Source organism: Gymnogyps californianus, chromosome 5, assembly GCF_018139145.2.
Source record: "Gymnogyps californianus isolate 813 chromosome 5, ASM1813914v2, whole genome shotgun sequence".
In the NCBI taxonomy this organism is placed as follows: Eukaryota; Metazoa; Chordata; class Aves; order Accipitriformes; family Cathartidae; genus Gymnogyps; species Gymnogyps californianus.
The window spans coordinates 32794052-32810781 of record NC_059475.1 but is presented as its reverse complement, the minus strand read 5'-3'; the positions used below and the strand labels follow the sequence as shown (position 1 = coordinate 32810781).

General features: G+C 44.7%; 1 protein-coding gene across 4 annotated transcripts in view; it reads left to right on the top strand.

Moving 5' to 3' along the window:
* The window catches only part of SMOC1 (SPARC related modular calcium binding 1), a 137385-nt gene that overhangs the window by 95148 nt on the left and 25507 nt on the right, over window positions 1–16730 (top strand). For all 4 annotated transcript variants that reach the window (XM_050897981.1, XM_050897983.1, XM_050897982.1 and 1 more), the window contains exons 8-9: window positions 13826–14018; window positions 14922–15004. In XM_050897981.1, coding sequence (XP_050753938.1) covers window positions 13826–14018; window positions 14922–15004 — 276 coding nt within the window. The remainder of the gene's footprint in view (window positions 1–13825; window positions 14019–14921; window positions 15005–16730) is intronic.

The following is a 16730-nucleotide window of genomic DNA, read 5'->3' as shown; positions in this document are numbered from 1 at the left end:
AAACCAGCAGTAGCAGCCTCAAGTAAATATTCTGCAGTCACTGGGGTTTTGAACATGACGTTATTTGAAAGGAAGAATGAGTAATATATTAAGGTTAGCAGCTGAAGACAGGTTTGTGTGTGCCTAGTTTAAAAAAAAAAAAAGACAAAACCCATAGCTGTTTATTTCAAAATCTTGCTTGTTGAAAGGGGGCCAACTCCATGCGGCCTATTCTGTTCAGCTCTGGCACCCAAGCATCATGCAGGCATCTCATGTGACAGCTTTCCAGTGATAGAGCTTTCTGCTGTCAGGAGCTCTTAGTGGACAGAGTAAAACTGTAAATGAGCTTTAAAAACAAGAATGGTGGTATTCACATTTCTTTTTGTTAATTGAATTCTCTTGGAGCCCAAACTTCAGGGCTTCTCAAAGGGAGAAACAGCTTGAAAGCTGCATGTCTATATAATTTTGCAAGAAGCAGAAGCACACCCCACCATCCACCCCAAAGGGAGTCTGTGTACTCTTGGGTAGAGTTTGTCTCCAGAGATCTGCGCAGTGAGGTGGGATGTGATTCTATCAAGTGTACTACCAGGACCTGGGTTCTCTGGTTTGTCTGTATTCCTTAAGTTTTTTCCCACTTGCAGAAAAAAAAGGCAAGAAACGTCCCATGGCACCCCAAAATAGCTCCCTCTTTCTAGTACTCATCTAGGAAGTGATGCCATCTTGCTGCATGCCTTTCTTAAGGATCAGGGATAGTGATTGCTCCTAGGGGGATGTACTCATGATATGATGCCTTAGCCATATGGAGTCTTTCCAGGATCCCATACATTAACAAGGAGTCTGCTTTTAAGCCACCTATATCGAGAATCAGTGTAGCTCCTCCTCAGGTGAGACCAACCAACATATAACAGGGCAGAGCCTGCTGATTTGCCCTTAAAAAGGAATATGGTAGTTTTGGTAGGATACACCAAAAATAGCCAAGGTTAGACAAAAGTTTGATTTGTTATTAGAACTTTCCTTTTTAGCAGTGAGGTCTAATCCTAAGGAGCTTGAATGCCTTTATTATTTTCCAGAGTGGGCAGACAGTGCACCCGTTTGTGTTGAATATATAGTTATTTGGAGTTGGAGAAAACTTCCTTGTGCCTTGGAAACTTGGAACACTGCAGAGACCAGGGAGCCGCAGGTAGATTCAGATGAGGCTCTCGAAAAGCAAAGCACTGTTTTGAATGAGGGCAGTTTCTCACCTGTCTTTATCCCCTCTTCTCAGCCTTATTCCTTAGCCGTCTTGTCCTACTCTCGGCGTATAGCACTCCCCACCTTGTTATTTAAAGACATGTGAGACCATGGACTTCTGCTTTTCCTGCTACTTTTCTCCTACTTTCTGCTGCTACTAAACTAGTTGTGTTAGTGCCAAACTGACTGGCTGTCTCTCCATGCCAGTTGTGTCAATGTTACTGTCCAAATGTGTATTACAGTATTGTAGGCTCTTCCCCAAAATCTGTGGCTGGTTAGTGTTAGTCAGGACACCAAGTAGAGGAGATGAGTGGAAGAAAAAATTGATCTCACTTTAGCAGGGAAGCAGGTTGAGAAGAGGAGGTAGCCAGGCACAATTGTGCTTTAGTGACATCTGAATAAGATGTTACAGTGGCATTGGAATTGGAGAATGTTGGTGCCTGGGAATGACATCCTAATGCTGACTGCAGTCTTCCTTGGTGAACATTTTGGTGCTTCCATCTCCTCTGGGCATAACGCCTGGGAGTAGTGGCTTTTGAACTTCCGCATAGCTGAAGAGGAAAAAAGAAGTGTCAGTGATGATGTCAAGAACAAGAGTTCATGGGAGGGAACTAATGAGTCTGAAAGCTTTTGCCTTTTCTACTCTCCCCTATTAATGTTGGGCTCTTGTCTTGCATCTTGAGTCAGTGCCTCCCAACACAGTGCTCCTGACCTGTCAAAACTGTTGGGCTAAAATCTGTCACCTTACTGTCCCACCTGCCAGAACTATTTATCTTCAGACCTTTGTATTAGTCCTCCCACCCTTCTTTTTGTGAGCGTTGGGTTTGGTTTGGTTTTGAATTCATTTTAACTTAGGTTCTGGCTTGATAGCAAATGAAGCAATCTCAGGAGAAGCTTCTGTTGAGTATCATATGAAAACTTACTAATTCCATTACATTTTCACAGCAAATCTCTATGCTCTTCTCTGCTGAGTTTCTGCTTCCTTGCAAGCCAAAATGTGATGTTTCTCCCTTACTTTCTATCCCTCCTTTCCCTCTGGCTCCACCTGTGGTTCAACCACCCCTTCCTGTCTGACTGCTGCTTGGGAGGCCCCTGTCTCTTCCTCCCTCCTGGAAGTTCTGAGAAGGTACGATATATATGATGCCCAAGCATGATTCTCCCACTGTCTCAGTGTGACAGGTGTGGTGAAGAAGGGAGTATGTAGGGGGAGAGCAGAAGCAGGGAGAATGGAAGAATCTAGGACCAGGACCCTTCCCAGACAGGCAGCAAACAAAGTCATAAATAACGTGCCATTGGGGACCAGTTAATCTGCTCTATGAAAAGGTGCAAAGTATACAAGTGGGAAAAATAACATTGTATAATAATCGGCATGCAACCATAGGTGTTAAACCATGTGCAGCTAGGCAAATAAATGAAGCTCCCCCTGAGTGCTGTGTGATAAATCATTCCCAAAGAATTCAGTCACTCCCCCCTCCTTATCCCCCAAAGAAAGAAAACAAATTACTCTAGACATGGAATCATAACTGCTACTCTACAGCTGCCAGTTAAGGCGAGTGGACAGGGAGCAGTAGGAGAGAGGCAAGGGTATAAGAAGCTGGGGTAAAAGGGGAAAAAAAACCCCAACTCTGCATTTAAAACCACGGAGGATTTGGAGGGGAAAGGAAAGGAAATAAGCTCCAGCACCAGACATTACCTGGACATACAGGGACAAATGGAGAGTGGAAAGGTCAACTTTATGGAATTTGTTTTGCTTTTTAGCAGAAGCTGGTTCATATTGGAGGGGTTGCATTGATTTGCTGAAGTAATTCCTTAGTGTCAAAGTGCTCCTTTCTGTATGTAATAGCAGTGTTCAGCACAAGCTTGTATGTGGATCTGCACTTCAGACATCTATTTGAACATATGTTGATGCCTGCAGATAGACTACACGTATTGACTCACCTTCCTGCCTCTCTTGAAACGTTCCTGTCAACCTCACAAGAAAGATTATAACATTTCTAAGGTGCCACAAATAAGGAGGAGCCATTTCAAAGTAATAGCTTGACCTGTGTTCCTAGATTCCCTCTGGAAAAGATTTAGACCTAGGCTTCTCCTGAAACCAAAAGCCCTGGTGGGGCTTGCAAGTGATTTGCAAGGAGACAACTGAAGAAAAAAAAAAGGGTTCAGTGGTACACAGATCAGTGTATCCCTAAGTGTCTGCTGTCCCCAGCATTGTCCAAGGAGGCCATGGATATCACCTAGTAGAGCACAAGGCTGTGAGGGAGCAGAGCTGCATTCCAGAACTGCTGGAAAACCCTACCCCTCCCATGAAGGCTTCCTTCTTCTGGTGCCAGGCTTGGGGTGAAGAGGTCCTCCACTTTGGTGGGTCTTGGAGATTAAATGAGTAGATGATAAGAAGGGAAATGTGTGAGGCCCTGCAGGAATATCAGCAGGGCTTGTGGAGCAGCAGCATGGGACATTTGAGGAAAATGTCATAGAATCATTTAGGTTGGAAAAGACCCTTAAGATCATAGAGTCCAACTGTTAACCTAACACTGCCAAGTCCACCACTACACCATGTCCCTAAATAATATACCTTTAAATACATCCAGGGACGGTGACTCAACCACTTTCCTGGGCAGCCTATTCCAATGCTTGACGACCCTTTCAGTGAAGAAATTTTTCCTAATATCCAATCTAAACCTCCCCTGGTCCAACTTGAGGCTGTTTCCTCTCATCCTGTCACTTTTTACTTGGGAAGAGAGACCAACACCTGCCTCACTACAATCTCCTTGTATATCAACTGTGTTCTCTTTACTTTCAAACTGATGTCAACAGACCTGTGAGCTGTGTTGTAAGAGTCCTGTGTATATTTCGGGGGGAGGAGGCATGAGTAAAAGCTGCCATCCTCATATTCCCTTTCTCTTCGTGATCATCTCATTTTTGCATTTTGCCAGACCACCAAAATAAGAACCAGTGAGTACACTTTATGGTGCAGTTCAGGGGTGGCTTAACTGCATGCTTTTCAGGCTGTTGAAATGGTGCATAAGTAGCTGGAAAGACCTCTTGGTAGAAGGTCCCAAGGGTTGTCTCTGAAGCGTCAGGAAAGAAGGCTGGGCAGAGAACCCACCTTCAGAGCCAGGCAGAGAGATGGGAGTATGTTTAAAAAGCAAGGCAGCATTCAATCTCCTGGAACACGTGAGGGAGGAAGATGTGCTACACAGGCTACCCTCACGCTGGGTGAATGGAATGGCATTTTTCTGGTTTCACCAGTTACAATGCAGGGGAGGTCTGTGGTCCTGCTGGTGTCATCAGTCTCCCACCTCATCTTAGGCTCATTGAACAGGCTCCAATAGCAAAAAGCTGCAGCTTCTCTCTGGAGCTGGGACCCCCAGAATGCATGGGGTCCCACAGCTGGAGGGACTGTTGCCTGTGTAAGGCTGTAACTCAGAGAAATCCTACTGGGAAGAACGCAAACCTTGGCTATAGTATCACTCTGTAGTCCTTCCCTTGCCTTTCAACCCAGAGCATGGAAGAGGGCTACCTCCATCTCATGACACTGATCAAGTGGGAGCAGTTTTTCTGTGCCGTGGCTGATGTCTGAATCTCATATGTTACGTTGTTGAACTTCCAAAGCCTGAACACTTTGCCCAGAGACAGCTGGCTCAAGCTAAATGTCCAAGAGTGAGTGCTAGCACTCCTGTCGGAGGCAATTCCCTCTGCCTCCTTGTAAAGTGCTAAATACTACAGGAAAAAGCTGATCTGTCGTTACACGAAAAGACTCGTCACACTATAAACCTGTCTCTCTTCCCCCTTTTACTCACCAGCAGCAGCATAAAAAAAAGTATGTTACTGTAGTTAAGACCAGTCTGAAATACTTTTTACCTGCCTGTGACAGTTTTCAAAAGCTTTCTATTTGGTGTTCTATAATTATACACTTACAATACTGTAAAAATAGTGTGCTCGTATACTTGAGCCAGCAGAGGTAGGCAAGTTCTCCAACAATTGCTGTGCTAGTTGTTCCAAGCACTATTAAAAACAGGTGTGGAAGTGAAAGTAGTTTTCCAATAATGTTAAGGCTCCAGTGGAAACACCTATGGCTTCTTATTTTATTGAATAGCATTCCTCAGTGTGGAAAGAGTGCAGCGAGAAAGGAGTATAGGGAAAATGAATGAATGTGTTCAAAGACAGGTGGTTTATCTCAAAGCTAGGTATGCCACAAGCTAACAGTGCTTAGAAACTATGTGAAATGGAAAAGAGGAGTTCAGGAAGAAAAGATGCGGACTCTGGGTAGCTTCCTCTCAAAATCACAAGGGCAGTGTCTAAGGTTGAAAGTTTTTCTACTGCTGAGGAACCATCCTGATGTAAAGAACTGAAGAGGGCTGCATTTTGGTGCCAAACTGTCTTTGCTTAGACTGCAGAAACTGTTGTCGTTGTGAAGGTACTTGCACAGCTACAGCTGTCATACAGAATATGGAAGCCAGGTGCATTAGGTAGATCAGACCCCAAAATCTGGAAACTTAAACCAGATCAAATATCTTCAAGATTTTAGGCTGTGTTTGCAAAGAGGTTGCCTCAGTCATCTAGGATCTGCTGGAGCTTCTCAGTCTGTGTGAGGAGAGTGGGAAAGACCTGAAGAGGTCACATAGTTTTTTTTCCTCCCCGTTTTAACTCGGGGTCATATCCAGTTAACAGCAGCTGTGACACTGTAACCTGTTCCTAATGCAGCGACAGGGATCCCACTGCCTCTTCCAATGAGTGAACAGTTAATCACCAGGGCTTTTTTATATCAAACCTAAATCTCCTTTCTCCAAGCAAGCTGACTGCTGCTTGAACTACCCATGGGGAAGAAAAAAAATGATCTATGACCATCTTTTTTATATAACAGCTTTTATGTCTCAGAAGACTGAATGTCATCCCTAGACTAAACAAATGGAATTCTTTCAGCCTTTTCTCATAGATCAAGTTTCCTAGACCTCTGCCTGTTCCCTTTGCTCTCTCCTGCACTCTTGCCAAACAGTCCACCTCTCCCTCAAAGTGCAGTGCCCAGAGCTGGACACAGGGCTGATTTAAAGGCTCACCAGTCCTTAGTGCCTGTTTCTTATGTGAGGCCCCTGTCACTACATCCTACAGCTAGATTTACCTGTTTTGATTTTTTTTGTTGTTTGCAACATCATGAAGTTGCAGACTTTTTTGTGGTCTACCTAAGCTCCTGACCATTTTTTTCCAAGTCTTCCTGTCTTGCCAGTAGTTTCCTCTCCATACACTGGATTTCTCCTTGCTGGTTGTTATGGTTTGTACTTGTAAGTTGTGATCATGCTGATGTAAAACCATTTATCAAGATGACTGAATTCTTTCCTGAATTTAAGTCTGTAAATTGGATGCTATGTTCCACTAGCCAAATTGGTCATTTAATTTGATACAAGTCTCATGATCACTCTCAATGGTGAACAACTGTTTCACAGAGAACTTTTGAGACCTCTCCTCTTAGAGCATGTTTTTCTTAACCTGCAGTGTTAGGCAACTATCTCACAGTAACTGTCTGTAGTCTACATTTCCCTTGTTTGCTTATGAGAATGACACAACTTATGCTCTAATGAACCAGAATTTAATCAGAGCTCCATCTAATGCATTGTGTATGAACATGCAAATATTTGCATTTTTTTTGCCAGGGTGATGTACTGTAGCCATAAAAAAAGTATTGTTCTCTTTCTGCTATCCTTCAGCTAGTCTGGCTACAGCTTTAGGAGGTCTAGGACTGTGTGACTGACTGCTTGAGAGATGGCGTGGTAGAAAGAGTCCAAGCCCTGTCTGAAAGACAGTTGAGTTAGAATCGCAGGGACAGGTAGCTTTGATTGGCAGGTTTCAAGATGCGCAGGCGTGGAGCTTTATTCCTGTGTGATTTGGAAACCCTGCGGAGCAGACTCCTGGCCTAGCTGGGCAGCACCCAATGCCCACAGGTTCTGCAAAGTGAGCACAAGTTGTGCATTAGAAAGTCCCTCGGCAAGTTCACTCTAATCCCTGGAACAGTGCTTCCTGCAGCCATTCCTCCTTATTTCAAGCTAGAGGGTAGATATTGAATAGGCTTCTCATCACATAACACTGGCGGAAGTGCAGTGCAGCTTTATCGCGTTGAGCAGAAGGAAAATGGCAGGGGAAGGATGTGTTCCTGGATAGCTGAAGTTTAATGAGCCACTTGGAACAATGCATTTTTTAAAAATTATAAGCCACCTGTTAAACCTTTGCATTGTACTTGTTCAGCACTGGAACATGTAGTAACCTCTGCTTCCTCTATAGCCTATGCCTTGAGAAATGAAATTGAGTGAGTACCAAGGTAAAGCAAGGACTGCTCAACTGGTACAGTCTGGGAGCCACCTGCAAGGTTTGTTTTTCTCTTTACCTTTACATTAGCCAGAATATCCTGGAAGGACCACGGTCCCAGACGGAACAGGGTGGAGCGGGTAGCAGTGCTGATGACTACAGAGGTGCAGAGAGATTTATGCTATCCCCATAAGCTATATTTGCTCAGCTGTTATTGTGCTCCTAGTAAACACAGAAGGGGTTGTTTCTCTCCCTCCACCCACAGCCCTGCTTGGGGGACAGGCAGCTAGTGCCTATTCACCGCATTGCTTTGCTAGTCCTGCCAGCCCTTGTGCATGTCCATACCCAAGGCTTTTCAAATTCTCTTCCCCCTCTGAGGTGCAAGGGATGCAGATTTGGGCTGCTGATATAACCTGTGCTCAACTTCTCTGTGGAATGAGGCTGCGCCTTCTGCCCAGAGCTTTTGTAAGCTCCGTATTGGGATGAGGCACCTGTTCTTCCGGAGCAGACCTGGGTCCTGTTCACATTAGAGCTCCCTTATGCAACGTAAAAGAACCTTTAAGCTGGTGTACGTGCTATGATAAAATAACTAGTTCAAGGCTCCTCTTTTCTGCCAGAGCAGTGTAAAGACAGGCTAAATAAAAATGAGAAATCAGCCCTGTTTGAATTAAGCTTCCCTGGGAGACAGGCAAACACTTTCTCTCACTGAGAGGAAAACTGAGGCACAAAGACACTTAGTCCTCACTTTTGGGTTGGCACAGGATGTCAATAGCAACTTGACACTAGATATCCATACTGCTGCCTTTCATTCTGTGCTGTACTAGTTCCTCACGGAGGGGAGAGCTGGGAGTTGAACAAAAAAAATTGGGGAGATTTTTTTGAAATGGTATTTTGAAGTCCGGTCCCTGTTGCAGCACTAACAATGGGGATTGGTCAAGAATCCTTCAGAGAAAGAACTTTTCCTTCCCTTCTGATGAATGCTTTTTCATTAAAACTGAAGCTTTTTGTGGGAACTCCATGGGAAAACTTTCCCTGATCCAGACAGAATTTCTGGTCAAAAGAAATGAGAGAGGGAGAGAAGGAAATCTGCCCTGCCTGGTATAGCCTGTAGCTCTGGGGTTAGGCTATTCACATAGGTTCATTGGGGCTGGGCAGAAGCACAGAGGGAGGTTAGACTCTTTCTTTTGCCTGGTTTGGAAGAAGGACTCCTGTCTCTCAAGGGTGTAGGGATCTCTCCAAGGTGGTTGGTTTTGGTGTCACAGTCTCCCTCTTTTAATAAGAAAAAAATTGGCTGCAGAAGAGCAATATTCAAATAATAATCTGTTGCAGTTGGATGGCAGATCTTCCTTATGTCCCACCCTAATCGTCCACAGCATCCTCACAGCCCTGGTGACTGATGCTTGATCATTTGGCTCTGATAGCAATGAGAGTTGTTATGTGTCAAGAGAGCAGCTGGGGGAGGCTGCCTCGTCCCCAGAGCAGCGCGTGAGCATGAGAACTGTTAAGCACAAGCCTTTGGTTAGATGCTGCTAGACACCCTCTTTTCTCAGCTTTGTAAGGTAAACAAACACCTCATCTCTTTAATAACCATCTAGTTTATTAGACAGTCAGATGAGTCCCTTACTTCATCCATCATTGTTATTTTTATTGTGCAGGCACTAGATGTATGTTTGAATGTGTGTACTTAAGGGACCAGGAATGAGAGACCTTTTTATGAATCTGACCATGTATTTCTCAGAAGGCCATTACTAGGGGAAAATTGTTGCATAAATAATGTACAACTGCAGAAGTCCAAGCCCTGTTTTCCTGAAATAGCTCACAACTTCAGAGACACTACTTTTAAAAATGTTTTAAGGAATGTTAGAAGCAGTCAAGAGTAAGAAGGAACAAACAGTTAGCATTTTAGAGCTGAGCAGTTAAGGTAAAATGGATATTTCTGCCAGTGATTCTCTCCTTTGTGTGTGCATGCATTCCCTGTCTTTTTTTTTGCTGTCATTGGATTTGTTGTAATCTAGATTTGCTGTCTCCTGAAGGTTTCGCTCCCCAGCAACAGCAAGTTGGCAAGCGTTACTCAGCTTCTTTGCTGATGGTTGTCTTAAGTCAAAGCAGAGATGGCAGAAAACAGGGGAATGTGACAGTGCCTTTAAAAAAAAAAAAAAGGGTGTGTGTGTAATATTATTGCTGGTCCTGGGAAGGCTGTTTGTGTCCCACTGACTTGCTGTCTTAAATGTTCTTCTCTCTATATATGCTTAATATAGGGAAAGAAGGAAAACCTTTTTTCTTTATCTTTCTGTGCCTGCAACCCCCATTAACTCAAACAGGGAATAGGCTTTTAAGTACCCTGCGTGTATAATAAATATATGCTTCTTTCTAAGACGACAGCTTAATTTCATAGCTGGCATTAAACCTTCTAGCTTGGCCATAGGCTTTCACTATCCTCCATAAACCTGGCCTTGGCAACAACAGCAAAGTTTCCAGTAAGCAGTCTGACTGGAACAGGCTGACTTCAGTGTCCTGGAGCTGGGATAGCATTTGATGGTTCCTCCATTACCCACGAGACCATCTTTCAGGGTGACAGTGTATGCTGTTCATGCCAAGTCCCATACTAGGAAAGCTGATGGTATGGATTTCTCAGCTGATTTTGCTGGCTGTTGAAATACACCCCAACTGTTAATAGTCATGTTTATTTTTTAAGGGAATTAGGTGCTGTTAGAGGGGTAGCCTGGAGGAAAGAGCCTCTCTGGGGGCTAGTGCTAGTTAATACTTTCTTCTGCTTAGTAGACAGATGTCACTGAAGGAACTTTCCGCAAGGCTGTTGTCAGAGCCTCCATTTACTGTCAATGTGTTTGCTATTCTGATCCCCTCTAACTCAGGGAAGGTATGGTGGATCTGGAAAGGGTTCAGAGAAAGAACTGGGTCAGCTGGGACTCTTCAGCATGTAAAAGAGATGAAGTAGGAATCTGTAAAGCAGTGAGAGGCAGGGAGGGAGACTGCAAACCATTCACTGTTTCATCCTCCAGAAGAACTAGGGTCAGCAAACAAAACTATTTGGAGCTAGGTTTAGATCAAACCAAAGGATGTGCTGTGTTCCACATGCAACATGTAGTCAAGCCACAGAACTAGCTGCAGGATGTCATAGTCAATAAAAGTTTATGAGGGGAGACATGGCAAACTGGTGGAAGGGAAAAACTATTGCTACTCACTAAATACAAACTCTGTGTCTGTCTCTGCAAGTTGCTGATCCACAACTGGTTGAGACATGCAATACATGGGGGAAAGAAGTATATGCTTGTCCTGTTCCTCTGTTCTCCTCTAAGCTTCTGCTTTTGGCCACGGCTGGAGGTGAAACAGACAAGTTGGGCCTTTGGTTTGCCCCAGTATGTCTGTTTTATGTTCTTCAGGATGTAATGGAATAGATCAGACTTTCATAGTGGCTACGTCTAGATGTACGCTAGAAATGAGAAAAATCTGATCTCCCTGCTATTTCAGTTGTACTGCTATCATTGCTAATGATGGGCCACTGAATACTGGTGGCAACGGCAGATTTTGCATCATGACATCTATTTGATGTCAACTGAACAAAACCTGTAAGATTTGTTTCACTCAGCCTTTAAACACCCTTCAAACAGGAGTAACTAATTAGTTCTGTATTCTGGTAGTAAATGCTGTTACTATTCAATTCCTACAAATTTCTGTTAATGTGTGCAGAGAATTTTTTGCCATTTTTTATGACATAGTACAAATGTGTGTAAGTGTACATTTATTCTGTGTAATTTGCATACCTAACTGCAAATGTATGTAAAATAAGATACTAACTCATTAAAAGACATTTATTCTTTCTTTTTTTCTTGATTTCAATAAAAGTGGCATTTTTTTTTGTTCTGACAAAAAAAAACCCACTTTATTTTTTTCAGAGTAATTTTTAGTGCTAGTTTTGCAAGACTCAAAGGACTTGAGAGATCTTGGTTTGACTTTGTGCACTCAGGAAGCTTTGGGGATTTAGATAGAAAAATTCCTGGAATGTAGTTCTCTTCGGCAGAAGTTTTTTTCTTTTGCTTATTATATAAAATGATGACAGGGAATTCTGCCCCTGTTTTTGCTTCCCCAAGCTGCATGAATTATCCTCGTCACCTGAGGGCCAAGGTGTGAATTGCTGTCGGCAGACCATGGGTAAGCAGGGGCCCCTTGTGATGTAAGTGGTTTGTTAAGGAGCCTGCAGGCCTCTTGCTCAATGACTTCTCTGTCCACATACAGCTTGGGAACAGTCATGGGGCCTTTTTTTCAGATGTGAAATCTGTCAGCAAAGTGAAGTCAGTTTAAATATCAGCTGAGGCTTGAGCTCCCTTTCAGTTTTTGTTGACTTTATCCCCTCCTGCTCCTTCCTGATCAAGTTTCTCTCTGCTTGAGTCAGACTTGCCGACATTTAAAGGTTTTTATTCTGTGTTTCAGTTGTGTGGGTTTGTGTGTGGCAAAGTTCAGGTGCCCTTCACATTCCCAGCCTCGACAGTGATCTGAAATGCTGAGGAGAGGGAGACCATTCTGGGTCTCTGAGACTCTTTAGCTGCTACAGTTCAATTAGAAACCAGTAAAAGTGCATCTGGTACCCAAAGCATGCCATACTCAGCTGACACTGTGCAGACCTGCCGGTGTGTTTTGTGTTGTACCTGCTGCTACCAAGCTGAGGAATTCTAGTTGTGAATCAGCACCCCTTCTGTTCCCCAAATATGGAACAAAAATTACTCTCTGCACCAGAATTTATCACCAAAATATAAGCTGTAACTGATGGGGTACAGACAGGCAGGCAAAATACACAGAAACAGTGAGTGTGTGTTAGTTGCGTGCTGAGCCTGTCCCGGGGGCAGGATGCTGAGGTCATGCCGTGTCTGCTGGCTGACTGTGCAAACATCTGCAGGTGTGGGATGAACCTGTGGTGTCATTGCCTTACAGTGTTGAAGCATTTTATGTATTGAAAGCTTGAGGGGATTCTTGGCTGTGGCAAGGAATTTCAGATGTTGTGGCTTGCTTATAAAAAGAAAAGAAAAACCACAGTAAACTGCAAGGGAGAGGAAAGCTAAGGAAGGAGAGAACAACTCTTCCTGCTTCTGCTTTTTGTCACTCTCCTAAGGATGAAAGTTAGGAGTTATACTGTTGTCTTTTTTTACCTGAGACTTAGACATGTTTTAAATCCTGTGATCAGCTGCCTTGACTGCTTTCTGTCCTACATGCACACTTCTTTTCTCTCTGTGATACCTTCAGTGGTTTCCAAAGTTGAAATAATTTTCCGACTCCTCAAAGGGCCAGAATGTTTGAAGACTTGTAATTGAGAACTTCTGGCTGTTAAGCCAAATAGGTCTTAACTATTGGTACTCTGCATCTCTTCCCCCTTTAATGGCTGGTGCATATAAGAGGCAGCAGCCTGGCACCTCTCCATGCATCCATCACTCCTCTGCAGGTGGTGGTTGAAGAGGCAGTGTTAGGGCCAAAGGTGCCAGGCTGGCTGCAGAAGCCACTTCTGGGCTTCTTTCTGTTCTTTGGTGCGTGCCATCTGTGTACTCTGTTCTCTGGTTGATGATGTCTTCGGAAATAACCTTTTCTGTGTAATAAGCTATTAAGGGACAGGGTCCTACTTATCCTCGGTAGGAAGCAATGTTGGGTGCCCTCTGTTTTCCAGGTGAGGACAACAGTGGAGTGTGCTGGAGAGGTGATGGCAGTGTGGGTAGAATGGATATCCCATTCTGTTCCTTGCTGAGGTGTGTGCAGGTGCTCTCTGCACTGAATAAGGCGGTGTTAAAACGTAACCTTCTGCTCCTCTTGGGATCATGTTGGAGAGATGCTATTGAGAGGGAAGAGTGCGTTGCAGTCTGGAGAAAGAGACGGTGGGGCAGGGCAGGGTGTTTGTCTCCTTTGTTTAACTGGAAAATACAAGTCACAATTTAGGATCTCTCAGTATGTGAAACCATCATCTGGGAAATGCTTACCCCGTGGCTGCAGTAATAGTGAATTATTGTTATCTGATAGCTCTGTTCCAAAACCCGGGTGAACAGGAACAGTTTTTCCTGCTGTTCCTGGCTTGCTGGGCACTTGGCAGTCAATATCTATAATCCATAATCTTCTTGTGTCACAGCTAGATGTAGGAGGAAGCTCTCAACCCAGAAGTCCCTGAGTCCCTAGGGATGTAGACATACTGGTGTTTGCTGAGAAGGAAACAGACACAAAGGTCTCCTGATGTGAAGGATACCCATATCCTGCTGAGCTGAGAAAGGTGATCTTGATTTGACTTTTTTTCTCCACCCCCTCCAACCTCCCTCCCATCCTCCAGAGAAAGTTCATTCCTGTGACCAGGAAAGGCAGAGCGCCCTGGAGGAGGCCAGGCAGAATCCCCGCGAGGGTATCGTCATCCCGGAGTGTGCTCCCGGAGGGCTCTACAAACCAGTGCAATGCCACCAGTCGACTGGGTACTGCTGGTGTGTCCTGGTGGACACGGGACGCCCCCTGCCTGGTACTTCCACTCGGTAAGAGCTATAGGCCTGGTGAGATGCCTGCCTCGAGAAGATGAGATATAAAAAAATATTGTTGCTGTATCAGATAAGTTTCTACTTCTAGAGCAGTCAGCTCTGTACTGCCTTCCTTAGGGCTAGCAATGCCGTATGTCATGTTCCCTATTGAATGTTACTATGCAGCTCCCTCTCTGTAGGAGTTGGTGCATAGTAACTACTGCCTTTACTTTCCTTAGTGTTAAGTATTCATGCAAAGCAGCCTTTTTTTCTCTGGCTTGCAGCTTTTGGGTGGTAGCAGGAACCAGGGCTTTGCTCAAGAGTACAGATCAGAAGCATGAGCAGTGAAAAGACAAGTGGCTTTGTTGTGTTATCCTCTGCTTTGTACTTCCATGCTGCAGCCGCTTGGATCCTGACCAGTGCAGATTTAGAAGACTGCTTGGTTGTGCATTGATAGATTTTAAGCCAGTGATAGATTTTTCTTTAAGTTACTCTGTATCGTAAAACTAACCGGGGAATCTTTCCTCGCTTGGGGTTTGGAAACAAATTGTGGGTCTGGCAAGTTATAAAAACAGGCCAGTAGGAGCTGGGACCTGAACTCTGCTAGATACAGTGATTCTGCAGAGCATGGACAGCTTTGGAAAAAAGCTCAGCCTGTGCCCACAAGAGTCGGAAGAGGACCTTGTGCTGTTTGTGAGTTTGGGTTGGTAGCTGGTACTGGACTTCAGAGTATGCTCTTCCTTCTCTCTCCACTTCTGCTGCTGGCTGTCCATAAGCAGACAGATGCTTGAGAATAATATTTCTTCTGCAGGTTTATTGGTTTCCCCTGCAGTAAGCAGATAAGACACGACCCCTTAGCAACCGTCTGATGACACTAAAGCTATATCACATATTTTAGCATCTGCTGTTCTCCTTTTTCAGCTATGAGACCCCAGTGTGTGAAAGCGATGCCAGATCGAAGAGCACAGAGATTGATGATCCATTCAAGGACAGAGAACTTCCAGGTCAGAGAGGAACAAGATCCTGTCTCTGCCTTCTTCCTTTGTCTCACCTTGGGACTCTTAAGAGGCCAAGAACATTGTTGAAGAGATGGGGGATTTCCCTCACTGTGCATGTTTTACCATGGGTTTTATTCTGTGTTATTTTGGATCACCCCCAGTTTCAGCAGTGAACTGGAAAAGGCTGGGAGTGTCCTGGGGGCCAGTTTATTGCATGTCTGCCCTTTGAAAACATGTCTGGGATCAGAATTTTCAGGAAAGAAACCTGGATGCCTGGAGGTCCCCTGGGGGAAGAACGGGGTCAGCATTGAAAGTTCTTCTTCAAAGCCTGGCCAGAACAGGATCCTTTCCATTTAGCAAAGCTTTTCAGCAGCTTGGTGCTCCCTGAGCAACGAAAGAGGACACAGCTGGCAATTGTCAGTGGACCAACTGGCTCCCTGACACTGCATGGACCAGGCAGGGCAGCGTTCCTGGTGCACTAAGATCCCTTAACTAATGCTGGCTCCTCACTTAGCTGGACTTCATCCCTCATTTTCTGCCTGGGACCCACTTTATCTCCCATTGCTGCTTGTTTTATATTCTGCTTTTTCCTCTTAACAGAGTGACAAGCCATAATTTGCTGTTTGCTTACCTTGTTTCTGCTAGGAAGATGTGCTGGGCATAGGTGCCTGTGCAGCTCTTAAAAATGCTATCCTACCTGCCTGTGCTCTGGTTTTTCCTTCCCGCCGCCTTTCTAAGGAGCAGAGTGAGGGCCCTCACTGACAGGTCAGCCGTTGCTCTCCTGGGTGGGGGCTGACTGCTTGAAAACAGAAGCTACAGTGGGTCCCTCTCCACCATGAGGGAGTGGTAGAGACCAAGAACTCTGCAGAAAGAGCTGGTGGCTCTGGATGCTGTACATTTTCTCCTGGCCCTTTCTAGGGCTAGCATAAAGTGAGTTGTCCCTGAGCAGGTTGGCAAAGGAAATGAGATTTGTTCCAGATTTGCCTTCTATGTCTCCTAATTCTCCTCCTGCCAGCTCCTGACCTCAGGCCCTGTAGCTTTCTGCTTAGCAACTCTGCCCTCAGCAGGGCTCTCTTCTATGCAGCTCCTCATTTTCACAAGTCACGTAGAAATTTCCTATCTACCTCTCTCTCACATTCAAATGAAATTGGCCAATTGGTTCAAGTATTACTTTGGGGAGTAGGGGGAGGAAAACCAGCTAAATGATTGCATTAAGGCTCATTTCCTTAGGAAATCACGCTAAAATAGAATAACCTTACTTCCTTTCTTCCCAATCCCCTTCTCCCCTTGCTTTACTGCCTCTCCCTGCACTTCCTCCCTGCCTCTCCAGAACTCCTCTGTGAAAATCCTTTGCTCCTTGGGCTTTTTCTTTGAGACTCTCTTTCTGATCTCTCAGGAAGACAGAATGGTTTCGTTTCCCTTCTCCCTCCCCTTCTGCCCTGCAGCTGGACAAGGGGACAGGAAGTGCTTGATGCAGAAGAGGACGCATGATGCTCTGTAGCTTATTGATCTGGTCCCAGCATCAGACTCCAGAAGAGTTCCCCTCTCAGCTCAAGCCACTTTTCTGTGCCGGAGTAAATTTTCAGCTCTGTGCTTGGCTGCATTGACTGGCATGATGGTTCCTGTCACTGAAAATACCTATGAAAACACCACTGAAAAGTCTATGGAGAGACTAGGAGATGGATGATCTGATCCTGGTTTGTCTGCCTGAGAGATGCTGTGCTGTATGATC